Source organism: Xiphophorus maculatus, chromosome 4, assembly GCF_002775205.1.
Source record: "Xiphophorus maculatus strain JP 163 A chromosome 4, X_maculatus-5.0-male, whole genome shotgun sequence".
In the NCBI taxonomy this organism is placed as follows: Eukaryota; Metazoa; Chordata; class Actinopteri; order Cyprinodontiformes; family Poeciliidae; genus Xiphophorus; species Xiphophorus maculatus.
In genome coordinates, this window is record NC_036446.1 from 31385509 (window position 1) to 31409546 (window position 24038).

General features: G+C 40.1%; 1 protein-coding gene across 1 annotated transcript; it reads right to left on the bottom strand.

The window, feature by feature from the left end:
* Nucleotides 1–5958: 5958 nt before the first annotated feature.
* Nucleotides 5959–23292, bottom strand: LOC106700412 (adhesion G protein-coupled receptor G3-like). Its single transcript, XM_023332656.1, has 12 exons — nt 23157–23292; nt 22870–22927; nt 22490–22574; nt 20567–20695; nt 19591–19722; nt 19471–19513; nt 19295–19383; nt 18764–18882; nt 7270–7550; nt 7026–7122; nt 6614–6933; nt 5959–6526 (listed from the first exon to the last, which is right to left on the bottom strand). Exons 1-12 carry the CDS (start codon nt 23209–23211, stop codon nt 6411–6413), a joined length of 1524 nt encoding a protein of 507 aa, XP_023188424.1. The 5' UTR covers nt 23212–23292; the 3' UTR covers nt 5959–6410.
* Nucleotides 23293–24038: the final 746 nt, after the last annotated feature.

Genomic DNA, 24038 nt, shown 5'->3' on the forward strand with positions numbered 1-24038 from the left:
ATCTATCTATCTATCTATCTATCTATCTATCTATCTATTTTTGTAGGGAAACTGGAGCACCCAGAGAAAACCTTTTGTTCAAATGACTTAAACTTACTAATACTCTCTATGCTACCTTCAAAGCTAAGGCCTCATATGTCTGACGTAGCTAACAGACAATCTTACAAAGATGTTATGTAAACGATAAGTGAAAGCTGCTGTTTTCACAGACAGGCAGAAGAGAAAAGGAAAGACTGGTTTGAAGAGCCATCCGTCCATCCATCCGTCCGTCCGTCCGTCCGTCCGTCCGTCCGTCCGTCCGTCCGTCCGTCCATCCATCCAGGTCGTGGGGGCAGCAGCCTAAGTATGGAGGCCCAGACTTCCCTCTCCTCAGCCACTTGGTTCAGATCCTCCAGGGGAATCCCATCACATTCTTTGGCCAACTGAGAAACAAATTCTTCATTTGGGCCTGGGAATGGATGGGAGTTTTACATTTTTGTGTTGGCAATTCTCAGGGAGGTGCGCTGAGTCGGAGTTCAGAGAGGGAAGTTTGACAGGTTTGGTACTGATAACTTTCTGTCGACTCAGTAAAGGTCTGTAAGCACTGCTAGGTTTTGTGTCATGTTTGTCGGCAGTTCCCACACAGGACTTGGAGCTACTTCTCCCTGGTTCTGCTGCTGGCAGAGTCGTCCAAACTTCATGATAAATCGGCTGTTTTAGTTTCTCAAGCTGGATTCTTTTATTATTTTCACCTCCACACACTCTATCCAATTCGATTAAGGAAAGCATGTCTTTCCTTTCAAAGTCACAAAGCTTCTTTTTCTCCAGCTGTTTGCGCTGTATCTGTGAATCCCACGAATCAGTCATAGACTTGGTAGCTGCAGCTTTTTTATCTTTCTCCAGTTTTTCACGCTTTATCTCTGCAGCTTCCCGATGTTTAATGTCTTTCATTAACTTATCCTCCATTAAAGTCCTTTTGGTATCTTCTTCCTTCTTTTTTAATGACAGTTGGTCATACACTATTTTTTTACGGATCTCACGAATTCTGTCCTTAACAGGAACGTTGCAGTCAATGTCATGATCTTGAACGACCGATTTATATGGAACAGCTCTTCTTTGTTCACTAATGTTGTCCTGTGTCTTCAGGATCTGCTGATCCTCCTTCTTTTCTCTCCTGGCTCCAACTTCCTCAGCTCTATATCCAGGAAGCACCGCTTGCCTTTCAGTCCCGTACATTTCCATTTCCATACATTTCCTGTATGTCTCTTTCTTCCGTCTCCTCATCTCAATTTCCTCAATTTGTTGCCGTCTGTCTGACTCCATTATGGCAGCCATTTGTTGCCTTTCAATTTCAGCCTTTTCCTTCTTCTTCTGTTGTTTTTCTTGAATCTGAGCATCCCATGTGTCAGCCAGAGACTTTTTCAAATCAGCTTTGTTTTTCCTCTCCTGTTCCTCTCGTATCTGTTGCCCTAGCTGCTGCTTAGCCCTCTCTTTGCATCGCTTTTCCTCTAAAGCAATGTAGCTGGCAGCTTCTTTTTTCTTTATATTGTCCAGATTATCATAAACATTCTTCTTACAATCCTCCATTCGATGTAACCTTTCTGATTTGGTCAAGGAATAATATCCTTGCTTTCTAACCTGGTCCATTCCCATCATCCTCTGCTGTTTATATTTAACTTGACCATCCCATGCTGCAGTCAAAGACTTTTGCATTTCAATTTTCTTTTCCTTCTCCTGTTTGTCAAGTAATTTTTGGGCAAACTCCCTCTTGGCCATTTCTTTATGATACTTTTCCTCCTCTAAGGCGTCTTTGGCAGCTTCTCTTTTCTTTATCTCCTCCAGATTTACATAAGCCATCGTCTTACGCCTGTCTTCAAATTGATCCTTTCCAGGAACTTTTTTCTCCCTCTCTGGATGTATATATTCCGAATCATTGCCTTCACTAACCATCTCCCTTTCGTAAGCAGTTCGTTTTCTTGTGCTCGGTCTCTTCTTCTGTGATTTCCGAATGATAGCTTGATATCTCTGCTCCTCCTCCTGTGCAAATCGAAGTTCTGAATCCTGAGCAATTACTTCCACATCTTGAGTAAATTTAGGTGCATTTGACAGGAAGGTATCTAAAGGTTCATCCTGTTCTTGTAGTCGGTTCAAATCTTTACTTGGTCCGGTCTTCTTTGTCCTAAACACAGGAATAATCCTCTTCAGTAATCGACTGGAATCCATCTTTCGTTTCTGTCTCACGATGAAAAGTTTACAACTCACTATAAATTCGCTGGCTTCTGCAGGTTTGACTTTAGAACACAAGTAAACTATTCAAGAGGTTTCAGAGCTGATGTCATAGGATCTATGACACAATAGTGATCCTAGTGACATCATCAGTCAGAAGTGTAACATTAGTTGCTATTGCTATGGCAACCAGGAAAAGCTCTGAAGTGATTCACACCTTCTAGTAAAGGAGATGTTTCAAACCATCAAAACATTTCCAAATAAATTCATTCATATTAAGACAAATGAAACTTTTCCCAACAATTTAGACCAGCTTCAGCCAATGTGGCTGTAATTTAAATAGGCTTAACAATGTGCAAAACACAATCACCTGGTTTCCCATTAAATCTGCTCAACACTGTTTTCCTCATCAAAACGTGTTTGAGGAACTCAGGTTAAACTGTGGCCATTTGTCATTTAGACATCTATAGCGCTTTTTTCCTTTATCTCATTTTATTTTGTATAACATATGACTTCCAGTTTTTGATTTGATGTTATTTTATTTTTATTTTGCTCTATATATGTTGTAGAATGGCAGCTTAACGACAGAAAGGAACAGAAGACAAGTTACAACAACGTGTTAAAATGTGTCTTGTTATTAACGGCCCCCTTGATAGAAGCACAAGGTATGTTTCTTTTGTAAATAAGGATGGTTCTAATTTTTTAATCGATTGAAATTGTGAATTTGTTGTATATAAACACTAGGGCATAGTTTTGAATTAGAGTTGATATTTTTAGAGGTGAACATTATTTTTAGTTGAAACATTCTGGTTGTAAGAGTGTTTTTGTAGCTTACACTGTGCTTTTTGTGTGTGTGTGTTTACTTCAGGGTTTACTTCCAATAAACCTCACTGTTCATCAGTAAAGCCACAATCCTTCATTTGGGGCTGGGGGTGTTATACACTTTTTTATCTTTAAGCCTGTGTTGGTGTTCATGCTAGTATATATGTGTGGCCCAGTGTAGACAAATGAGCCAAACACATTCAACTGAAAAACGTAAGTGGGTTTTATTCCCGACTGTCCTCAGATGGAACAGTATTAATTTTGGTTTGATTTGTACTGAAGCACATTATAAATATTTTGAGTGCTATCACGTTATAGCGTGATACTTACATGTAAGATAAGTAAGTCTTACCTCTAAGACGTACTTATCACGTCTTAGACGTAATAAGTACGTCTATTACATCTTATTACTGTAATGGTTCACTAGAGGGACCCAGAAAATCAGCCACGACACAGGAGTGAGCAGAAAACTCTGATATTTATTAAAAGGCAGCTTAAACCGGGCACGCAGGATCGTCCGCTGCAGCACTGCGAAGGGGGGCGGAGAGGAGAGATCGGTGACTGGACAAATAGCAACAAAAGGATCTGTTACTGCGTGTGTGTGAAGGGAATACTAACCTGGCTTGGCGATCAGTAACTGAAGTGATCGGCTGAGGAACCAGGAGGAGCGCGGATGCTGCGCTGACGCAGCATCCGCTCGGCAGGAAGTGCCTGGGGAGGGAAGCGCTGATGCAGGGCAGCGTACAAACTAGTTAGGCAGCAGAAGAACCAAATCCAGATCCGAATCCTTAGTCAGACGGGCCGAGGTCATGCACGATCGGGGCTAAGGGTAGAATCCGTGGGAGTGGGCGAGAGCGGTGTAACTGAAACAGGCGTGGGTCGAGATCCAGAAGGGCGATAGTAACAGTCCGACAAGGGCAAGGCAAAAGGGGCAGGTCCGAGGAACAAAGCGTGGTCGTGGCTATGAGGGCGAGGTAAAAGTGCTGGAAAACTACTTGCTGAAAGCGTTCAATAATCTGGCAGTGTGGTTGCGACTGAGAGAGGCTTAAGAAGGGAGACAATCAGGAAGCAACGCAGGTGCGAGGAATAACGGAAACGAGGGACGTGACTAGGATTGGCTCAAACAGAAAACAGTACAATGTGAACATCACAATTAGATGTGTATAAGTATGTCTAATAGTTTTCTGGGACAGGAAGGCAGTGGAGGGCATTTAATATTTTCCAGGGAGCATTACCTCCTCCCTTAAAACGTTTCTGAAGCTCTTGTGTAATGGAGTCAACAAAAACATAATATACCTGTGCACGGTGGGACTCCTTCAAGGTACAGAAGACATGGTCATCAGAAGCACCTGTACCAACCGCGGAAAACTATGCTGGCACTCTCCTCTTCCTTCTGTGTCCACTGACTTCTTCAGGGCGTTTGAGCCCCACAGATGCAGCCTCTTTTCTGTGGCTTTCCTATACATTTCCTCAAATTCTTCTTCTGATCTGCAACACTCCAGTGTCTGCAGAACCCCTTCAACAGTTTTGTAGGCTGCAGCCAGGTCCATATCTTTCTGCTGTAACACATCTGGTGCAACTGCAGTTACTTGGAAGATGGGGCAAATAATTTCCAGACATAAGAAAAATTTAAAATTGATGTTCTTCAAAAGGATTGCTGAGTCACCTGCTGATTAATCAGGGGGGTTTTGCTGAGTCACATTCTCTAAGAGTTTCATAACAGCTGGAAGAACTTTCCTGAGAGACTTCAGGGCTTTTTCTCGGCAGGCCCATCGAGTGTCAGACAACTTTTGCAGTTCAACTGGGCGCTGATGTGGTTACATTCCTTTCTGAACGTCAACAAATGCAGCATGTCTTTTTGATGAGTTTCCAATGAATGTGTAAAGTTTTTCAACCAAGTTGAAAAATGTGACAAAACATATATTTGACTTGGCACTTTCAACTAACACCAAATTAAGACAGTGTGCCTGACAGTGGACATACAGAGCCTTGGGATTGTGCCTGGGAATTCTTGCCTGAAGTCTCTTGTAGTGTCCTCTCATGTTTGCTGCTCCATCGTATCCCTGGCCGCTGATGTTATCCATTTTTAGGTCGTTTTCCTTAAGTACGTCCAGAGCCAGATTTTCAAGGGCTTCTCTGCTTGTGGACTGAATGTTGCACACCTGGATAAATCGCTCCTTAATCTGCAATGTTGTGCACATACCTGACCACAAAGGACACTTGTTCTGTGTGATAGGTATTTTGTGCTTCGTCGCAGAAAGTGCCCCACATGAGCACCTATTGTCCACTGGAGAGCAGGAAGCCAAAACTATGTTTTGGTCCGGTTCCCCACCTAGGATTCTGATTCTGAGGACAATAAGTTGTACTTTCAGGGAATTCAGCACCAGTGACACTTCACATTCGCATTCCTACAAAAATGTGGATCTCATCCAGGACGGGACACACTCACACAAATTCAAAACATACTCTGCCGGCTCAAGGTTCGTCCTTATGGGGACCTCATCCACAAAAGGAAGGGGACTATACCCGTTTTTCCCTTGGATAGTTACTTTCTTTCTTTAGGTGAGAAAAAAGAGTAAAAACACCACTATCTTTCTTTACTTAAAGGCGAAAAAAGAGAAAAAACACCCACTATCCAAAGTTTCTTTCTGTCTAAAGAAAGAAACTTTAGATAGTTTCAACTCACGTTTCTGTCGGTTCGTCTTATCCGGTCGAATCTCTTCAATCCGCTGCTGACAAACAAAGTCAGACCTAGGGGCTGGCCCAGCGAAGAAGTTACTTCCCGGGACTTTGTTTCCAAGTCCTGTTGACTCTGGCCGTGCACGGTTCATCGCGTCGTTCTAAGTCTGTCAGCGAACGGGTATGCTGAGATCCGGGTCACGGCACCAAAATGATAGGTATTTTTTGTTTACCTAAATACAAAGAAAGAACCACAGACGACGTTTATGAGCTTTCAGCCAAGCTTCTGCAGAAGGAGAAGACACAGCGAACTGCTCCTCTGAACAGTTCACCATATGTTCTGAAACTCTGCAGTAGAGCTTGCCTTTTATTAACACAAAACAAAAGCAAGGGGGCTGGTGTTGATAAGATTAGGAGACCCCAGGAACTAACACAAACAAAACAGTTTTACGACTAAGGATTTTCTATGTAGGGGGGAATAGGGTATTATTATATTATGTCATTTTGTGTTCTGTTTGATAGTAGTGAGACCAGTGGTCTTTTGTGACTTTCCGGTGTTTCTTTTTAAACAAATCTTATAGAAAAGTCTAACATTAGCAAAAAGAGTCATTGTATGCAATATTATAATGCATATAAAAGGAATCCACTAGTCAGTCAACACCTAATATAGGCACTTTTTTGTTTATACAGCAAAAATCAGTGATTCAGTTATTGGAGCTGGTTGTCATCATTTTCTGGGTGGAAGGATCTCGGACTGAAGAGTTGTTTTCTGATCGAGACTTGCATGATAAAGCCACTGACCACAGGAAGATAAATAGACCTGAACAGACAAAAGAACCAGTAAATCATTCAGGTGAATCAACCTGTCAGTGGATACCAACATTTAGCGCCGCATATACTGACTGACCTTGCAGAGAGTTAAAGATGGTGAACAAGTAGATTCCAGGTAAGTTAACATAGGTGAGGATGGCTAGTCCCCATGGTAACCCCAGTACACAACTGAGGCCGAGAACTGTGACGCCGTCCTTCCATAACCTGGACTCTTTCTCCTTGCTCATCTTCTTCCAGTCGCTGGACTCGCGGTCTCCTCTGCCACGTCGTAACTCCCGCATTTTAAACACCACCAGCAACAGCATGCAGGAATTATACAGAACCACCAGGCAAAGAAAAGCCACAGTGATGTACGTGACCAACTTTGTCTGTGGGATGTCACTGTTCATCCAGCATCTGTTCAAGAAGTAACAAAACAGAGACTTTTGTCGTTTGGGAGTTTCATTGACTGACTCGGTTGCACATGTGAACTCATGGAAATGTCTTACATTTCTGATGTTTGGTTGTTGGAATCCCTCCATTTCAGAGTGTTTCTGCCATAGACATGTAAAGGCCCACAAATTGCCACAACAAGGGTAGGAAAACCTGAGGAGAAAGCAAGAGGAAGGACAAACCGCAGCTATCAAGGTCAAAAACAAAGCTTAATCTAGCCACTATTTGTTTCTGCAGCAAAAATCAATTAATTGTTTGGAGCAATTAGCTTCTTGCTCCCAACCAGAGTCCCAAACTCACCCCATCCCACCAGGCAGAGTTTGAGCAGGTATCTTCTGATGTAGATGTTAAAGACTCGGATGAGGAGAAGGTAAAGGTGGAATCCTTCCACAGCCACCCAGGTGAAGGTGGCCAGCAGAGACCAGTGCAGGAAGAGGCCCAGACCTCCACAAACCCAGCTGTACTTGTTCTCATCTGGCAGAAAAGACCAGAAACTGCCACTCAGGAAGCCGAGGTGGAGGCACAACAACGCCGTTGTTAGCTGCATGTGGATGCTGAGGGCCTTTTCCGAACGTCGTCGACTAAAGGAGACAAGACAGAAATTGTTTGCTTTTTAATTTTAAAGGATATTTTTGGCTCTAGTGGCCTTTATTTGCTAATGACTAAACAGAAAAGTGGGTTGTGATAAAGGGGTAAGACATGCAGCCTGTGATGGCTGTGACTGAGGCCTCCATACATGGAGGCTTTATCTGTGCACCCAGAGATGTGTTGTTAGTTTTATAATGCAGATGCAAATTTTTGCTGACTCTGACATTTCCTACACGACTACAGTTCACCTTGAAGTCTTGCTGTGCAATGCAACAAATCAAATGATTGGAGTTGGTCAATCACACGATTCAGGCAGTAAACCTTTAAAGTTTTATTTAGAACATCCTCTGAAGAGTTTTCTGAACCAAACACCACAGTAACCTGCAGCAATTGACTGGGTCAGAACTGATTACTTATTTTCCATGTATTCCACTGTTTTGGACCCAAAGATGTTGTGAATCTTCTTGTGAGTCTCCATGACTCCCTCAGTTTCTCTGAACTCCTGCCATATTTCTGTTGCCACTCAAACTAAACAGAAAATGAGACCAGAGTCATTTGAGGAGATTTTGTTTTGTTCCAGCTGTAGGTGGCTGCTTCTGTGGTGATTTAAAGAAATAGTTCTAGAGTTCTTTAGTAATTTTCTTTTCAAAGATTATTAGTTTATCCACAGTAGTTTATTATTTTTTTAGTTTATTTTTCTCATGGTGCCTTTAGTTAGTGTAAATCCTCATGGTTTTACACTAACTAAAGGCTTAGTTGAATAAGCTTAAGCTAACTGTTGAATTAGCTTAAGCCAGGGGTGTCCAAACTTTTTGCAGAGGGCCAGATTTGATCAAGTGAAGATGCCCGGGGGCCAATAGTTTGTTCGTACATTTTTTAACTACAAAAGTTTAATGCAAATACACACTGTTATAAAACAATTTTCATTGTCACAATTATCTTTATTTTTCAAATGACAAAATAACCAAATATAAGCCACTCAGGCAGATGAGAATAACTCTAAAAACACAAATTCTGCCTTTCTTTCATATCTGGAGAGTCAGATAACATTGAACAAACTGTATGAAATACCTTAAATTTACATGAGTTTAAAAATATCTTTGCCTCAAGAACATTTTAAACAGGAGTTATAAGTAATGCAAAGTTGTCTGTTATTATTAAATCTTAAAACAAGTGAATTTTGCTCGTCATTTACAATATCTACAGGTTCATAACCAAATCTTACTCAAGAGTTTAATAAAAATAAGTGCCATAAATCCAGGTGCATAAATGTTCTTTTGGCTTTTCACTGCTGATAGTGACAGACGTTGCCGTTCAAAATACTCAGTTTCATGTCCTCAACTCTCAGTGCCACACTGTTACTGCCAGGCAAACATTTTTCTCAAATTCTTGCTTCTTCTCAGGGCAAAATGTTCTCCACCATTTTCATAACACAGTTTTGATAAATGTATCTTCAGTAAAAGGTTTGCCATGTTTAGCTACTAACATTAACATCGTAGCTTGCTTTCGTGGTATTTTCTTTTGACTCACAGGCCCGCGTGAAGAATCGCTGCTTCACTTTTTCAGCACGGTCACTTGTGGTCACTTCCTGTTAGCTTGTTGTATGTGTTAGCATGTTTAGTCTGGTAGTGTCTCTTTACATTGAAATCCTTAAACAAGGCAACCGTCTCACAAATTAGACAAGCACAATTGCCTTGATTTTCAGTGAAGAAGTATTATAATTCCCATCTCTCTTGAAAGCGGCGGCCCTCACTGTAAACTTTCCTCGTTTTCTTTGCAGTGGCCATGGCAGAAATACGGTGGCCGACAGGTGCAAATGCGCAGCAAAAGAGAAAACATGCAAACAAAAAAGAAGACACCCCCGAATGAAATGCAGCAAACAAAAAGTGTTGAAAACGGAAGTGCTCCAGACCACTAGGGGGAGTCAAAGAAAATAGTATTCATTTCTATGGGACCAGATGCAAGATTCTTCTTCTTCTTCTTCTTGGTATTTATTGGCGGTTGGCAACAAACTTACAGTAGCATTACCGCCACTTACCAGTATGGAGTGTGGTTCGAGATGGTCTATAAACTTTCACTTTCTACCTTTTCCCTCCATTAACTCCTGATTAAACATACCCCCACACATACACACCTGCTTATATTATCCAACTTGCTTATAACTTTATATACCCCTCTTTGATATTCTTTACACACTCACACCCAACTTGCTCTACTCATATCCTATGAAATAGCTTTGTTTTTTTAAGATACCGAATAATTATTTGAATATGTCTACTCCCGAAATCTCTCCTCAAAAATTCTATTAAATTAAACCTTTCTTTAATACCTACACACTCTCTCAGCATGCATCTTCTCTCTTCTTCATACTTACAACACTCTAAAATAACATGCTCTATTGTTTCAGACTTCTCACAATAATCACACTTTCCAGATGCAAGATTCAGAGAGATACCTTTACTTTCTTTCAAATTTCTTTCTCTGAATCTTGCATCTGGTCCCATAGAAATGAATACTATTTTCTTTGACTCCCCCTAGTGGTCTGGAGCACTTCCGTTTTCAACACTTTTTGTTTGCTGCATTTCATTCGGGGGTGTCTTCTTTTTTGTTTGCATGTTTTCTCTTTTGCTGCGCATTTGCACCTGTCGGCCACCGTACAGAAATGAGTGGAGAGCGGTTCGCTGCACGGAGGCAGAGACTGATAGTATTAAAGTGGTGCTGCCACCATTTGGTGAAAGGAGGAATTACAGTTTCAAGTTTTATGATTTATTTATTCTGTTTCACGGTGCAGGCGGGCCATAAATAATACATTATAAGACCGAAGCTGCGGGCCGTATGAAATCTGACCGCGGGCCGTGATTGGCCCCCGGGCCGGACTTTGGACATGCCTGGCTTAAGCTATCAGCTAATTCAACAAATGCCAGGGCTAAAGCAATCTCAAAACATCAGGTTTGTGTGAATGTTACTTTGACTTGTTAAACTGATGTGATGTTGACATTTGGTGCTCAGTTCCAAATAAGATGATTATTATTTACCAAAGAAATTGTGAAAGGAAACTGTTCAATCTGACTCATCTTCCTGTGAGAAATAGGTTTTGAGAACAGAGTGTAAATTATTTCGGTGGTGTGAGAATGACCCACTGACAGGTAAGGTCTAGAATTATTAGTCAGTTTAAATTTAAGTATATTTTCTTGAATTTTACAATGCCTAAGGATTGATCAAGGTGAGTGTGGTGCAGGTCGTCTTAAGTATGTGGAATTTAGAGCAAAACGTACGTTAACAGTGTCACCTGTGACTTTGCAGGGCTGCCACTGCCACACCCCACCGAAACCTCTTTGAGCTTTAAAGCACGTGAGACCAACTAGTCATCTGTCTTTGTACACAACATTTTCTTGATCAGGGCAAGGGGGTCAGAGATGGAGCTATTTAAGAAAAAAAGTCTCTTCCTGTTCTGAGGGGTGGAGCTTAGATGATGTCATACTGTGATGATACAGGATTGTCAGGCATCCAGCCTGAATCAGTCATGCTACGTTTGGTGCCAACTGACCTTTTCATGTGAAAGTTATAGCGTTTTGTTTGCTTTGGCGAGAATACCAAGTTTGCCGCTTGGCCACGCCCACTGAACATATATGAAAACTCAGATTTTTTGATAACTTTCAAAGTCCCACCCCTTAATTTCACCCTGACCTAAAAATAAGTCGATAGCTTGAAATCCCCTGGAGTTTGTTAAAGTCTGAGGTGAGTAGAAGTGAAAAATGGCCAAAATTTGCCCTCTTATCAAAAATGGCTGCCTCCCTGTACATTTTAGGGGGTAAATCCAAGAGACTTTTGTCTTAATTTTGGGAGATCTACATACATACCAAATTTCAGATCTCTACTATCTACTGTTTGTCCCATCTCACTTTAGGGGGCGCTGTAGAGCAGTTTAGCCACGCCCACTTGCGATTCCACTAGATCACAGGTGTCAAACTCCAGTCCTCAAGGGCCACTGTCCTGCAGTTTTTAGATGTGCCACAGGTACAAAACACTGGAATGAAATGTCTTAATTAACTCCTCTTTGTGTAGATCAGTTCTCCAGAGCCTTAATGATCTAATTATTCTATTCAGGTGTGGTGCAGCAGAGGCACATCTAAAAGTTGCAGGACTGCGGCCCTGTAGGACTTGACACTAGAAACTAAAAATTTTACTTTGGGGCCAATTTTGGGTGAAGTTTGGTGAGTTTTTGCATATGTTAAAGCCTCCAAAAGGCTGCATACTTTGTGGGAAAAATAATAAGAAATCCTGCGATTACAATAGGCTTTCGCAACTGTTCACTGCGTGGGCCTAAACATCTGGGTTTCAGTCTATCAGAACCAGAACCTGGACGTTCTCCATTGCTGAGTATCACTGCAAACATCAGTGGAGAGTTGACCAAACCTGCTCAGCACTCACAGCCCACCCTCCATAGTGAGGAACAGACAGTTTAATGGAGAAGCTCACTACCTGGGGTAAAACCGAACCGCATATTGAGATGGCTGCTTTCAATGTTTCAATATTTCCACAGAATGTTTTTGTGATGCCACATTTTGGGGAAGTTCAGTCAGAGTATTTGCAAACTCTGACTGACACAAGATTCTGGCTTTTTGTGTTATTTTTATTGATTTTTTTTTTAGTACTGGCTTCTTTCTTGTTGTGTGGCATTGCAGCTTCTTTCACCACAGGATATACGTCACAGGATATGATAGCATTGGGTACCAGCCAGTTTCTACACCTTGCTTGTTTTGGTTTGGTGGTTGGTTTGCACACTCGCACCATAACCCTTTTATAGCCAGGGCACAGGATTCATAACAGAACACTATGATGACAGAGGGACTTCATGACATTTATACTTGTGCATAAATGGTTGTGGTATGTGACACTTCGACCCATGAAAAACCACTTGTTCACAATTCTCAGAATCAGCCTTATTATTACCCAGTTTGTGCAACACAAAGAGTTTGACTTTGGTTCCACATTACTCTCAATTTAGACATTTTAAATATTACACTTAAGAAGGAAAACTAAGTTTCTTTTGTAAATATGAAGCAGGGATTGCCTTATTTGAATACTCTCAGTCTTTGTTCTCTGTAATGCTGACAGAAAAAAATATGAAGTCCATCTGTCATTTTGCCAGATCAGAATTTACACACCTGACCACTTGGTGCAGCAGATGCGTAAATATTTTCAACTTTACGTACAGAACACATTGTGTAGGTGACTAAATAAATCAATAATAATAAAAAAGCATCTAATCTGAGTATCTTCTCTGACCTGGACACTTAACTAAATGCATCTCACTATCCGGGAGCTGACCTTTGAAGATTTGTAGACATGACTTTGTCTGGTGCAGGAGGTTCTGCTGAAGTGAGGGATTTCAGAATAACTAAAACTCCTTGTTCAGAATATTTTTGTCTTCTGATCGCTTCTGTTGGAGAAATTATTCTCTGATTTCAAAACTTTATCTAAAGTGGTGCTAGTAATTCTAGTCTTCAGTGCGGCAGCAGAGCAGGACTTCAGCTTCAGATCAACATCAAAACATTTATACGCTTGATTACACATAGGCAGGTACAAAATTTAGGTTGGTGTGTGTTCAGGTCACAGCAGGGGAATCATTCATAATTTAATCCTTTAATTTCATTGTTCATATGCAGTTACTGGGGCCACAGCTGGTTGTCACTGTGGAAAAGAATCTACATGTCTTCATCTGCTTGATTTGGATTCTCTGTTCAGTTTGTTGAATAAAGAAACCCATTGAAAGTGAAATGCAACTGAATATTTCATTATTATTAGTTTAAAAGTTAATGAGTAAAGACAGATTATGACAAGATTTAGTTTTTTTTATCCCGTCAAGTCAAAAAAATGGACAGCCTTAAAATACAAACTGTCAATCCCATTAAAGCAAGATTATTTGATTTTACTAAGAGAGCAAATTACAATGTCTGTCTGTGACTTGTGTTTTTAGAGAAACTGGAGCACCCAGAGAAAACTTATATTTGAAGTAGGATTACTTAATTTTACTAATAAAGACAATTATCTATCTATCTATCTATCTATCTATCTATCTATCTATCTATCTATCTATCTATCTATCTATCTATCTATCTATCTATCTATCTATCTATCTATCTATCTATCTATCTATCTATCTATCTATCTATCTATCTATCTATCTATCTATCTATCTATCTATCTATCTATCTATCTATCGGTCTATCTATTGGTCTGTCTATCGTTTTTGTAGGAAAACTGGAGCACCCAGAGAAAACCTTTTGTTAAAATGACTAACAATAACTTAAACTTACTAATACCCTGTATGCTACCTTCAAAGATAAGGCCTCATATGTCTGACGTAGCTAACAATCTTACAAAGATGTAATGTAAACGAAATGTGATAGCCGCTGTTTTCACAGACAGGCAGAAGACAAAAGGAAAGACTGGTTTAAAGAGCCATCCATCCATCCATCCATTGTCTTCTGCTTGTCGGGTCGTGGGGGCGGAAGCCTAAGTATGGAGGCCCAGACTTCCCTCTCCTCAGCTCCAGGGGAATCCCCTCGCATTCCTTGGCCAGCTGAGAAACAATTATTCATTTTGTATGGGAATGGATGGGAGTTTTACAATGTCATTCTCAGTCTCTTGGCAATCCTCAGGGAGGTGTACAGAGCTAGAGTCCAGTGAGGGAAGTCTGACAGGCGTGGTACTGCTAACCTTCTGACGACTCGGTGAAGATCTGCAAGCATTGCTGGTTTTTCCCGCACAGGACTTGGAGCTGCTTCTCCCTGGTCTTGCTGCTGGCAGAGTCCCCTGAACAGGCTGTTTGCATTTCTGATGGCTGATTTTTCTACTTTCACCTCCACACACTCTGTCCAGCTCAATTAAGGACAGCATGTCTCTCCTCTCAGCCTCACGAAGTTCCTTTTTCTCCTGCTGTTTGCGTCGTATCTGGGAACCCCACGAATCAATCAGACACATGTTAGCTGCAGCTTTTTTCTCCTTCTCCAGTTTTTCAACCTTCTGCTCTGCAGCTTCCCGATGTTTAAAGTCTTCCATTAACTTTTCCTCCATAGAAGTCCTTTTCATATCTTCTTTTTTCTTTATAAGTGAAAGTTGGTCGTACACGATTTTTTTACGTATTTCAAGACTTGTGTTGTTATCAGCAATGTCACAGTGACTGTCACGATCTAGAACGACCGATTGATGATGAACAGCTCTTTCTGGCTCAGTAACGTTGTTCTGTGTCTTCAGGTTCTGCTGAGCCGCCTTCTTCTGTCTACTTTCCTCACCTCGATATCCAGGAAGAACCCCTTGCCTTTCAGCCCTGTCCATTTCCCTCTTCTTTTTCTCTTTGCGTTTATGTCTGGCAGCCAATTCATCAGCCAGAGGGTTTTGCTTTGGAGTTTTCTGTTGCTGCTGTATTTTATGTGACAATGTGGCAGTCTCATCCTCGTAAAACATGTCACAATGCTTTTCCTGTAAAAGAACATCACATTTCTTCAGTACATCCTCTAAACTGTAATCACTAGATTTCTTTTTTTCTTTGGTACGCAGAGTCTCATTCTGTCTCAAAAATTTCCGGCATTGCTCTTTCTTCCGTCTCCTCGTCTCAATTTCCTCAGTTTGATGGAGTCTATCTGACTCAATCATGGCAGCCCTGTATTGCCTTTCAAGTTTAGCTTGTTTCTCCTCCTTCTGTTGTTTATATAGAATTTGAGCATCCCAGGTATCAGTCAGAGACTGTTTTATTTCATCTTTCTGCTTCCTTTCTCTTTCCTCTTGCAACTTCTGGAGTAACTGCTGATTGGCCCTCTCTGCACAACGCTTGTTCTCCAGAAGAATGTATTTGGCAGCTTCTTTCCTCTTTATTTCGTCTAGATTGTCGTAAACAATCTTCTTACAATCTTGTTGAGAAAGAACCTTTTCAGGAAGCCTCATCTCACGCTGGTTTTGAAACACAGATAAAGAAGGAAAGTCTTCCTTTGTCTCCCGCATAGCCATTTCTTTAGAAAACATGTTCTCCTCTAAAGTGTCTTTTGCAACTTCTTTTTTCTTCAGGTCCTGTATGATGGGTTTCTGTTCCTTTTTACATGACAAAGGCTTCTTAAACTGTTTGTCATGTTTGTCTTTCCCAATAACCTCATTGCAATTAGCTGTGGACACAGCTCTTTGTCTCATTTTTCGCTCATGTTCTGCATTTTTTGTATATATCTTCCAGTATGAAACAACAGTGTTTGAAGATTCTTCCTGCTCTCGAAGTCGTAAAGCTTGGTACAGTTCTTCATTTGGTTGTATCTTCTTTGTCCTTACCATAGGAATAATAATCTTGGGTAAACGAGGGGAGTCCATCTTCCGTTTCTGTCTCACGGTGCAAAGAGAACAATTCACAATAAATCCGCTGGGTTCTGCAAGTCTGGCTCTAGAACACAAGTGACAAACTATTTAAGAGGTTTCAGAGCTGATGTCATAGACCTATGACACAAAGCATCTGATCCTAATGACATCATCAGTTAGGTAGAAGTGTAACATTAGTTGCTATTGCTATGGTAACCAGGAAAAGCTCTGAAGTGATTCACACCTTCTAGTAAAGCAGATATTTCAAACCATTAAAACATTTCCAAATAAATTCATTCATATTAAGACAAATGAAACTTTTCCCAACAATTTAGACTAGTTTCTGCCAATGTGGCTGTAATTTAAATAGGCTTAACAATGCAAAACACAATCACCTGGTTTCCCATTAAATCTGCTCAACACTGTTTTCCTCATCAAAAGACATTTTTGATGAGGAAAAGTGTTGGATGAACTCACTCAGGTTAAACTGTCTCTCATTTAGACATCTATAGTGCTTTTTTCCTTTATCTCATTTTATTTTGTAAAACATATGACTTCCAGTTTTTGATTTGATGTTATTTTATTTTTATTTTGCTCTATATATGTTGTAGAATGGCAGCTTAACGACAGAAAGGAACAGAAGATTAGCGGCCCTATTGATAAGAGGCACAAGGTATGTTTATTTTGTAAATAAGGATGGTTCTAATTTTTTAATCGATTGAAATTGTGAATTTGTTGTATATAAACACTAGGGCATAGTTTTGAATTAGAGTTGATCTTTTTAGAGGTGAACATTATTTTTAGTTGAAACATTCTGGTTGTAAGAGTGTTTTTGTAGCTTACACTGTCCTTTTTGTGTGTGTGTGTGTGTGTTTGTGTTTGTGCATACAGCTATTACAGTGAAACTCAGGGTTTACTTCCAATAAACAATCCTTCATTTGGGGCTGGGGGTGTTGCACACTTTTTTTTTATCTTTAATCCTATTAGGCGTGTGCTGCTGTTCATGCTAGTATATATGTGTGGCCCAGTGTAGACAAATGAGCCAAACACATTCAACTGAAAAACGGAAGTGGGTTTTATTCCTGACTGTCCTCAGATGGAACAGTATTAATTTTGGTTTGATTTGTATGGCAACGCATTGCTATCACACAGAAAAAAAAATATTTTGAATGCTATCACGCAATAGCGTGATACTTGTCTTAGACGTGATACGTATCTTGTTTAAACGTGATAATTGTGTGTCCAGGAAGTGGCGGAAATTCAATGTTGAACTTTAGAGTATGGAGCATTATTATCATCGCAGATACAGGAGCTTTACTGTTCATTTTAGGCTGCTTTCAAACATCAGTGTTAGCATAGCTGGCACGTGTCATTCTTTGGTATTCCTAGGCCTGTCACAATAACAAATTTTGCTCAACGATTAATTGTCTCAGAAATTATTGCGATAAACGATAATATTGTTTGAAGACCTTTTTACACTGATGTAATGGAAATGACGTAATAATGCATGCGATTTCCTGCCAAAGATAGATACACTTTAATTTCAAAAGAACACTAAACACTGGAACTGATCAACAAAATAAACAAAACAACCAAAAACAAAAATAAAATGGATTCTCAGTCTCCATTAACAAAAAATTTACTTGAAAAAAAAACTAAACAACATAAAGCCAAAGTGGAAATAAATACTGCATTCAACCAAAAGAGTGCAGATTATGAAGTCTGTATACTATGTTGCCCTTCAGTAATAATTAGATTTAAATAGAGAAAATGGGCACATTGACTACCTGATGCAATAGTTCACACTACAAGGTTTTTTTGCCCCTATTTTTCCCCTTAAGACAATGTTAGAACGCCGGCCATTCTAACATTGTCGCTTACGATTTCGTAACCGATCATCCTGTAGTGTTTGGTGTGTTACGGTAGATCAGGGGGCTCAATACGTCGATCACTGGAAGGTTTTGAGTTGATCTCGACAGTTGGTGACAAACTGAACGATGAGACCAGAACTTCCTCTTCTGACACGTTTATCAAAATATTCACTAAGGTCCTAAACGTTTGTAGCTTCATTAAAGAATTATATCAACAAATAATAATCAACAAAACCTGTTAAAATTTATATTCTCAGTAATTATTGTTTCAACAACGTGTTGCGCAATTCAGTGCGTTTCAGTTCCATTAGCAAAAAAAAAAAAAAAAGCGACTCAAAGACCGACTGACTAGCAGAGCAGGAGTTTACATTAGCTAATCAACCAATAATCGAGAAATAAATATCAAGCCTGGAAACTTGACATCGTAACGGACTGAATGTTACGTTTTTAACGTCGTAGCTCCGCTTGCGGGGCGCAGGCGGTTGCCACGGCAACGGGCGTGCTTAACGACAAAAGAGAGAGAGTGTGTAAAACGGTAGGAGAATCTCACTGAGGAAGAAATATACTGCATTAGGTTTTCTACCACTTTATTATTTCTGCTATAACTGATGTATATTCGCATATAAAATAAGTCAATAAAGTTTAATTTACAATTTTTATGTCTTCCTGTCATGAGAGGTAGATCTCAGCCGGCTGGTGAGAGAAAAAGTAGATCTTGGTCTAGAAAAGTTTGAGCACCCTGCGGTAGATCGTCGTAGCCGCTCCGATCTAAATCAGGGGTTTTCACCGACTGGGAGCTTTAACTCAGCCTGTTGAATGTGACAGGTAGCCAATCAGAAAGAGTGGATTCTACTCGGTGCTTTCTGAGGGGAAATTACGTCGGGGAATCCCAAACAGCTGACACGGCGCATCCCGAAGTCCAGCGGACATCGGAGATGATATGTGGAAACAACATTAATAAAAAAAAGGTTCAAGTTAAAGTGAAAACTTACTGCAGACCAACATAGATGAACAGGCTGATGAAAGCAAAGAAGGCAGAGAGCGCCGATCCAACGTAGGTGATGAAGCTGAGAGCCTTAACATGATCTTCATCCACCTTCAAATCTGGATTCTATACAGGGAAAAAATAAGGTTTAACTGAAATGCATTTTATATCAATCATCAGGAGACATTTTGTTTGCTGTTTATGTCTTTCACCTCTGAGATGCTAAGCTATTCACAGCCAAATCTGATCAGTGTGTGTAACTAATGTAGAAACTACAGCAAATGTTTCTCATAGATTTGGGGCAGAATGTAAATGCAAAGGGATTTTTCCAAATATGTGTTTGTTAACAATTTGAAAACCATCTATGATATTCCTGCCACGCAACAATTATGCACTATTTTGTGTTTTGGCCTGTTTCGGAAAATCTTCCAACAATAATTAAGTTTTAGGTGAAAGTGACAATATGCCAATACTTTTAGATGTCACTATATGGAAATGTAAAACTGTTGATTCTTGGTGACAGAAAAACACGATTTACCACAAGCACAGCGAAAAACCTCAGATGGTTGCAGCTGCAGATAAATTCATCTTCGGTTTTAGTGGTAGAACAGCCTTCACTGCTCCACTCTAATGAAAGCAGAAAAACAAAACATGTAAATCCTGACTTGATGCTTTCATTTAAGAATAGTCAAAGTGTTTTCATCCATATCACACCTGTTTCATCCTCCTTCCAAAACACACATGTTCCACTGTTCTCCTGAAACATAGGAAGGGAATCAAAATGAAGGAAAATTCTTGTTTTTTAAGTGTTTATCATTGTATTTATTCAATTACCGTTTTATTGTGGTAGAAGATTAACTGGACCGGCTCAGCAAGATTGCTGATTCGCTGGTTTCCAACCTTCACACACAGGACCTGTCCTCCTAAAACAGTTCCCTCTATAGTCGGCTGCGTACCGGAGTTGTTCTGAGGAGTTTGATGCGATGAGGAGACAGAATTATCCTCTCTTTTAAAACTAGTATTCCTCTAGAAGGATAGACTCTACAGCACAGGTGTCAAACTCAAGGCCTGTGGGCCAAATCCAGCCCGCCATAACTTTTTATGTGGCCCTCTAGATTCTAGACTAAACATTAAGTGTCTATCAGTTTCTATCTGTTTGCTCCTGCTCCAATCAGTCCCTCCAGTTTCTTATTATGGAAATACACAAAAAATTAACAAATTGCGCCAACAATTGGAAGTTTATTGCAGTTTTTTCTCAAAAATTGTCAAAAACTTTCTTAATTGTACGAAACACCCAGCTCAGCCTTAATTGATGTCAGAATATAGTCCACAATCTAGGCAGTGAGTAATAAAAAGTCGCATTTACCATCATAAATAAGCGTAAACATCGCAAATATTTCCAAATTAGTACCACAAAGACTTTGATTTTTTTTTGTGCAGAAAATCACAAAAAGAATCTCAAAATCCTGGAGGGAATGAAAGACATTCAATAATATTTTCTATTAAGAATTCATTGATATTTTAACAGTTTGTGGATGGGTTTTATCAATACCTTCTAGCACAAGCGGCCCTTCAAGAGCAGTCATGATCTTGATTTGGCCCAAAACGAAAATGAGTTCGACACCCCTGCTCTAAAGCCTCCATTTTGTACTATAAAACAAAAAATAAAAATAAAAATCACAATGGAAATGAATGCAAATGAGCCTGAAGGAAAGAACCACCTGGTGTGTTCACAATGGCAACCAACTTCAGCTAGAAGTCCAGCTAAATGTGTAAAGGATGTTACGCTTGCCTGATCAGAGAATCACACCTGAAATACTGTGATGTTGATCACCGAGGCAACCACCTGGGCGGTTTCCATCGACCGTGTTCTTTTCTGTTCCCAAAGAGCTGACAATGGGATTCGGACCTCGTGATTGGACGTGGGGCGTATTTCCACCTTAATACCGGGACATTAATTAGGATTTTATTCAGAGAAAATCAGTTTTGTTTCAGAACATGCCCTGTAAATACGGTCTACTGGTTTACTACGTCCTAAAAACATTTATGAACATTTCATCAAACTTTGAACACAGTTTATAAACATAAACACCAGAACTCCAGCAAGCTATAGTGAAAAGATTGTAGAAGAAAACCCAAAATGTTCGACTCAAGTCATGCAGTGCAAAGGACGTCAGCTTCTGAATTTGAATAAATAAACCTCAGACATATTTTCCCTCTCAGTGTTGAGGCAATTACTAAATAGAAATAATCTTGGTGATCTAAAACCAGAGAAGTTTGGTCTGATTTAATTTCACACAATGAGAGTAAAAAACTGCTGTATGTGTCTTTATATTTGATATCTGGTTTCAGCTGAATATATTTTTTTCATTCTAATGATTATAGCTTACACCTCATTGAAATCCACCATTCAGTTTCTCAGAAAATCAGAATTTTAGAGAAATGTCATTATGTTTACAGGACAGCTTCAGTAGACGGTTTCTGACACTCGCTGAAAGGAGAAAAGGTCACAGCTGAAGAAGATTCAGACTGATGTTAATTGGAGGTTGTTGGGGAAATAAAAAAGGTGCTCAACATCATAACCTTCAGAGGATGGAAGAAAACACTATTCCTGAGTTTTACAGGCTCACAACACATAGACTGATGTTGGAGTCAGTAGTTGAAGGTGATGTGTTATGTTTCCTTGAAGAGGTCAGGTTAGGATGGGCCCATACAAAACATGTTCACCGCTTTTCACCGAGTCCAGACTCATCTGGCAGGAAGCTTTAGAGCATTCCTTGCTTCTCTGTGCTGACAAGGTTTAAGGAGATGCTGATTTCATTTTTCAGCAGGATTGATCACCTCTTCACACTACCAAATGTACCAAAGAACCATTATGGTGACCAGAATACTGGCCTTACCAGAGCCCCATGGAGTCTATGGGGTTCTGTCAAGAGGACGATGAGACTCTGGACCCCAACAGTGAAGACAAGTTGAAAGCAACATGGGCTTCCTTAACACCTCAGCAGAACCAGAAGTTGATCACTTCCATGCCACACCATGGCATGGACCTAGATGCATATGTTGCACAATATATTACAGTTTTGTAATACATATATATATATATATATATATATATATATATATATATATAAATTCCCTTCTCACCCACCGCGGGTGGTTCTTATCCTCTGAGCTCAGGTCCTCTACCAGAGGCCTGGGAGCTTGAGGGTTCTGCGCAGTATCTTGGCTGTGCCAAGGACTGCACATTTCTGGACTGAGATGTCTGATGTTGTTCCTGGGATCTGTTGTAGCCATTGGTCCAGTTTGGGGGTGACTGCCCCGAGGGCCCCGATGACCACAGGCACCACTGTGGTCTTCACCTTCCAGGCCCTCTCCAGTATATATGTACTGTATATATACAGTACAGAGCTAAAGTTTGGACACACTTTCTAATTGAATTCAATGAGAAGGTGTGTCCAAACTTTTGGTCTGTACTGTATATACATATATATATATACATACATACAGTATATATACTGTATATATATAGAGAGAGTTTGGACACCACCTCTGTGTTAAGAGCTATTTTTCATTTTTGATTATCTGAAAAATTAATTTTGGGTTTATCTGTAAGTCATAATTTTCAAACATTCACAGAAACAAATGCTTGAAATGTCTCACTTCATGAAAAACAACAATTTCTCATGTGTTTTTGCGTTACAGATAAAGTTTTAACCTCTGATCACCTCACCTGGACTGATGCGCTCACATTGACCTTAACAGTGTCATGTAATTGACTCCTTGGTCTGCAGGTTGAATTGTCATTTTCATAGCACCTATCAGGAAATGTTTCACATCAATCATTTAAATAAAGGTGCAGCACAAGAACAGGTTCAGCACAAATTTCACAGTAAGCAAACACAAGAGCAAAAACATAATGGAGGAACTGTGTACTCCTCTTTGGCCAACATAGCTGTTTCCAAAAGCTGATTTGAATGCAAACCAAGTTTAAAGGAAAACAAAAAACTTGCAACAATTAGAATTTATTAATGGAAAAAGGAAGATGCCATTAAAGAGTAAGAACAGAAGTTTAACTTCAACCATAAGCATGACATCGGAACGATTACTTACTCAATCCCCATTACATTAACCTGTCTTATACACTCAATGATAACTTGAGAGTTACAGCCTGTAAAATGGACACAGAATATGAAAAAGTCAGAACTGTTCATAGCAAACAAAAATGACAACAGAAATAACCAGAGGTACCTGGTTAGTCAGGTTTATATATAAACCTGACTAACCATTTGAATATCACACATTCAGATGGAAGATAACAACAATGAGCAGCACTAAGCCTGGATGAATATATTAACAACTAAAGTGATGTTCAAACTACAAAACCCCAGAATACTCACCAGCTCTGGTTGTAGGGAAGCAAAGTGTTAGGAGATAAAGAATAATCCACTTCATGTTGGACTTTCTCAAACAGATACTGATCACAGACTGAGGCGCCGTGTTGCTCTGGTGGTTGAGGGTTGCTTTACTTCTGGTTTGATCGCATGCTGAGAGAGAGGTGGCAGAGAGGAGGAAGTGATTAAGTGGATAAGTAATATAGTTAAAAGTAACACATTTCTAAATTAAAGACCACCACTGACAGAAGCACCACCACCAGCAGCAGGGAAGGGGGTGAAGTGTCTTGTCCAAGGACACAACGACAGAGATGGACAGAATTGTTCAGTGTTTTAAGATCAATGTGCCCCTTTTTAACTTTAAGACCCTTCCTGGTCTCTGCACGGCCCTGTGATTGTCAGAGTTTTAGGAGACCAGGTCCTGTTTGTGAAAGCTGGAAACCAGCCAGTCAGAAGTCTGAATGAGCCGATCCAGTTAATCTTTTACCACAATAATAATGATTCCTTTCCTATGTTTCAGGAGAACAGTGGAACATGTGTGTTTTGGAAGGAGGATGAAACAGGTGTGATATGGATGCAGACAACTTTACTACTCTTAAATGAAAGCATCAAGTCAGGTTTTGTTTTTCTGCTTTCATTAGAGTGGAGCAGTGAAGGCTGTTCTACCACTACAACTGAAGATGAATTTATCTGCAGCTGCCATCGCCTCGGCCTTTTCCTGTGCTTGTGGTAAGTTATGTTTCTCTGTCACCAGTAAAAAACAGTTTTCTAAAGATATCCACACTCAATTTTAGCAGTAACCAAGGGTTTTGTATAACAGAGCAACACACTGTGCTGCGTTATCATGAACGGATATAATACATGGTTTTTAATGAACCTCTCAAAAGG

Coding starts and splice junctions, on each gene's coding strand:
- LOC106700412 (XM_023332656.1), bottom strand. CDS start 23,211: ATGAAGTGGATTATTCTTTATCTCCTAACACTTTGCTTCCCTACAACC. Junction 19,384..19,470: donor TTGGAAGGAGGATGAAACAG/GTGTGATATGGA, acceptor TGCTTTCATTAG/AGTGGAGCAGTGAAGGCTGT. Junction 7,551..18,763: donor TTCATCTATGTTGGTCTGCA/GTAAGTTTTCAC, acceptor TGTCTCCTTTAG/TCGACGACGTTCGGAAAAGG.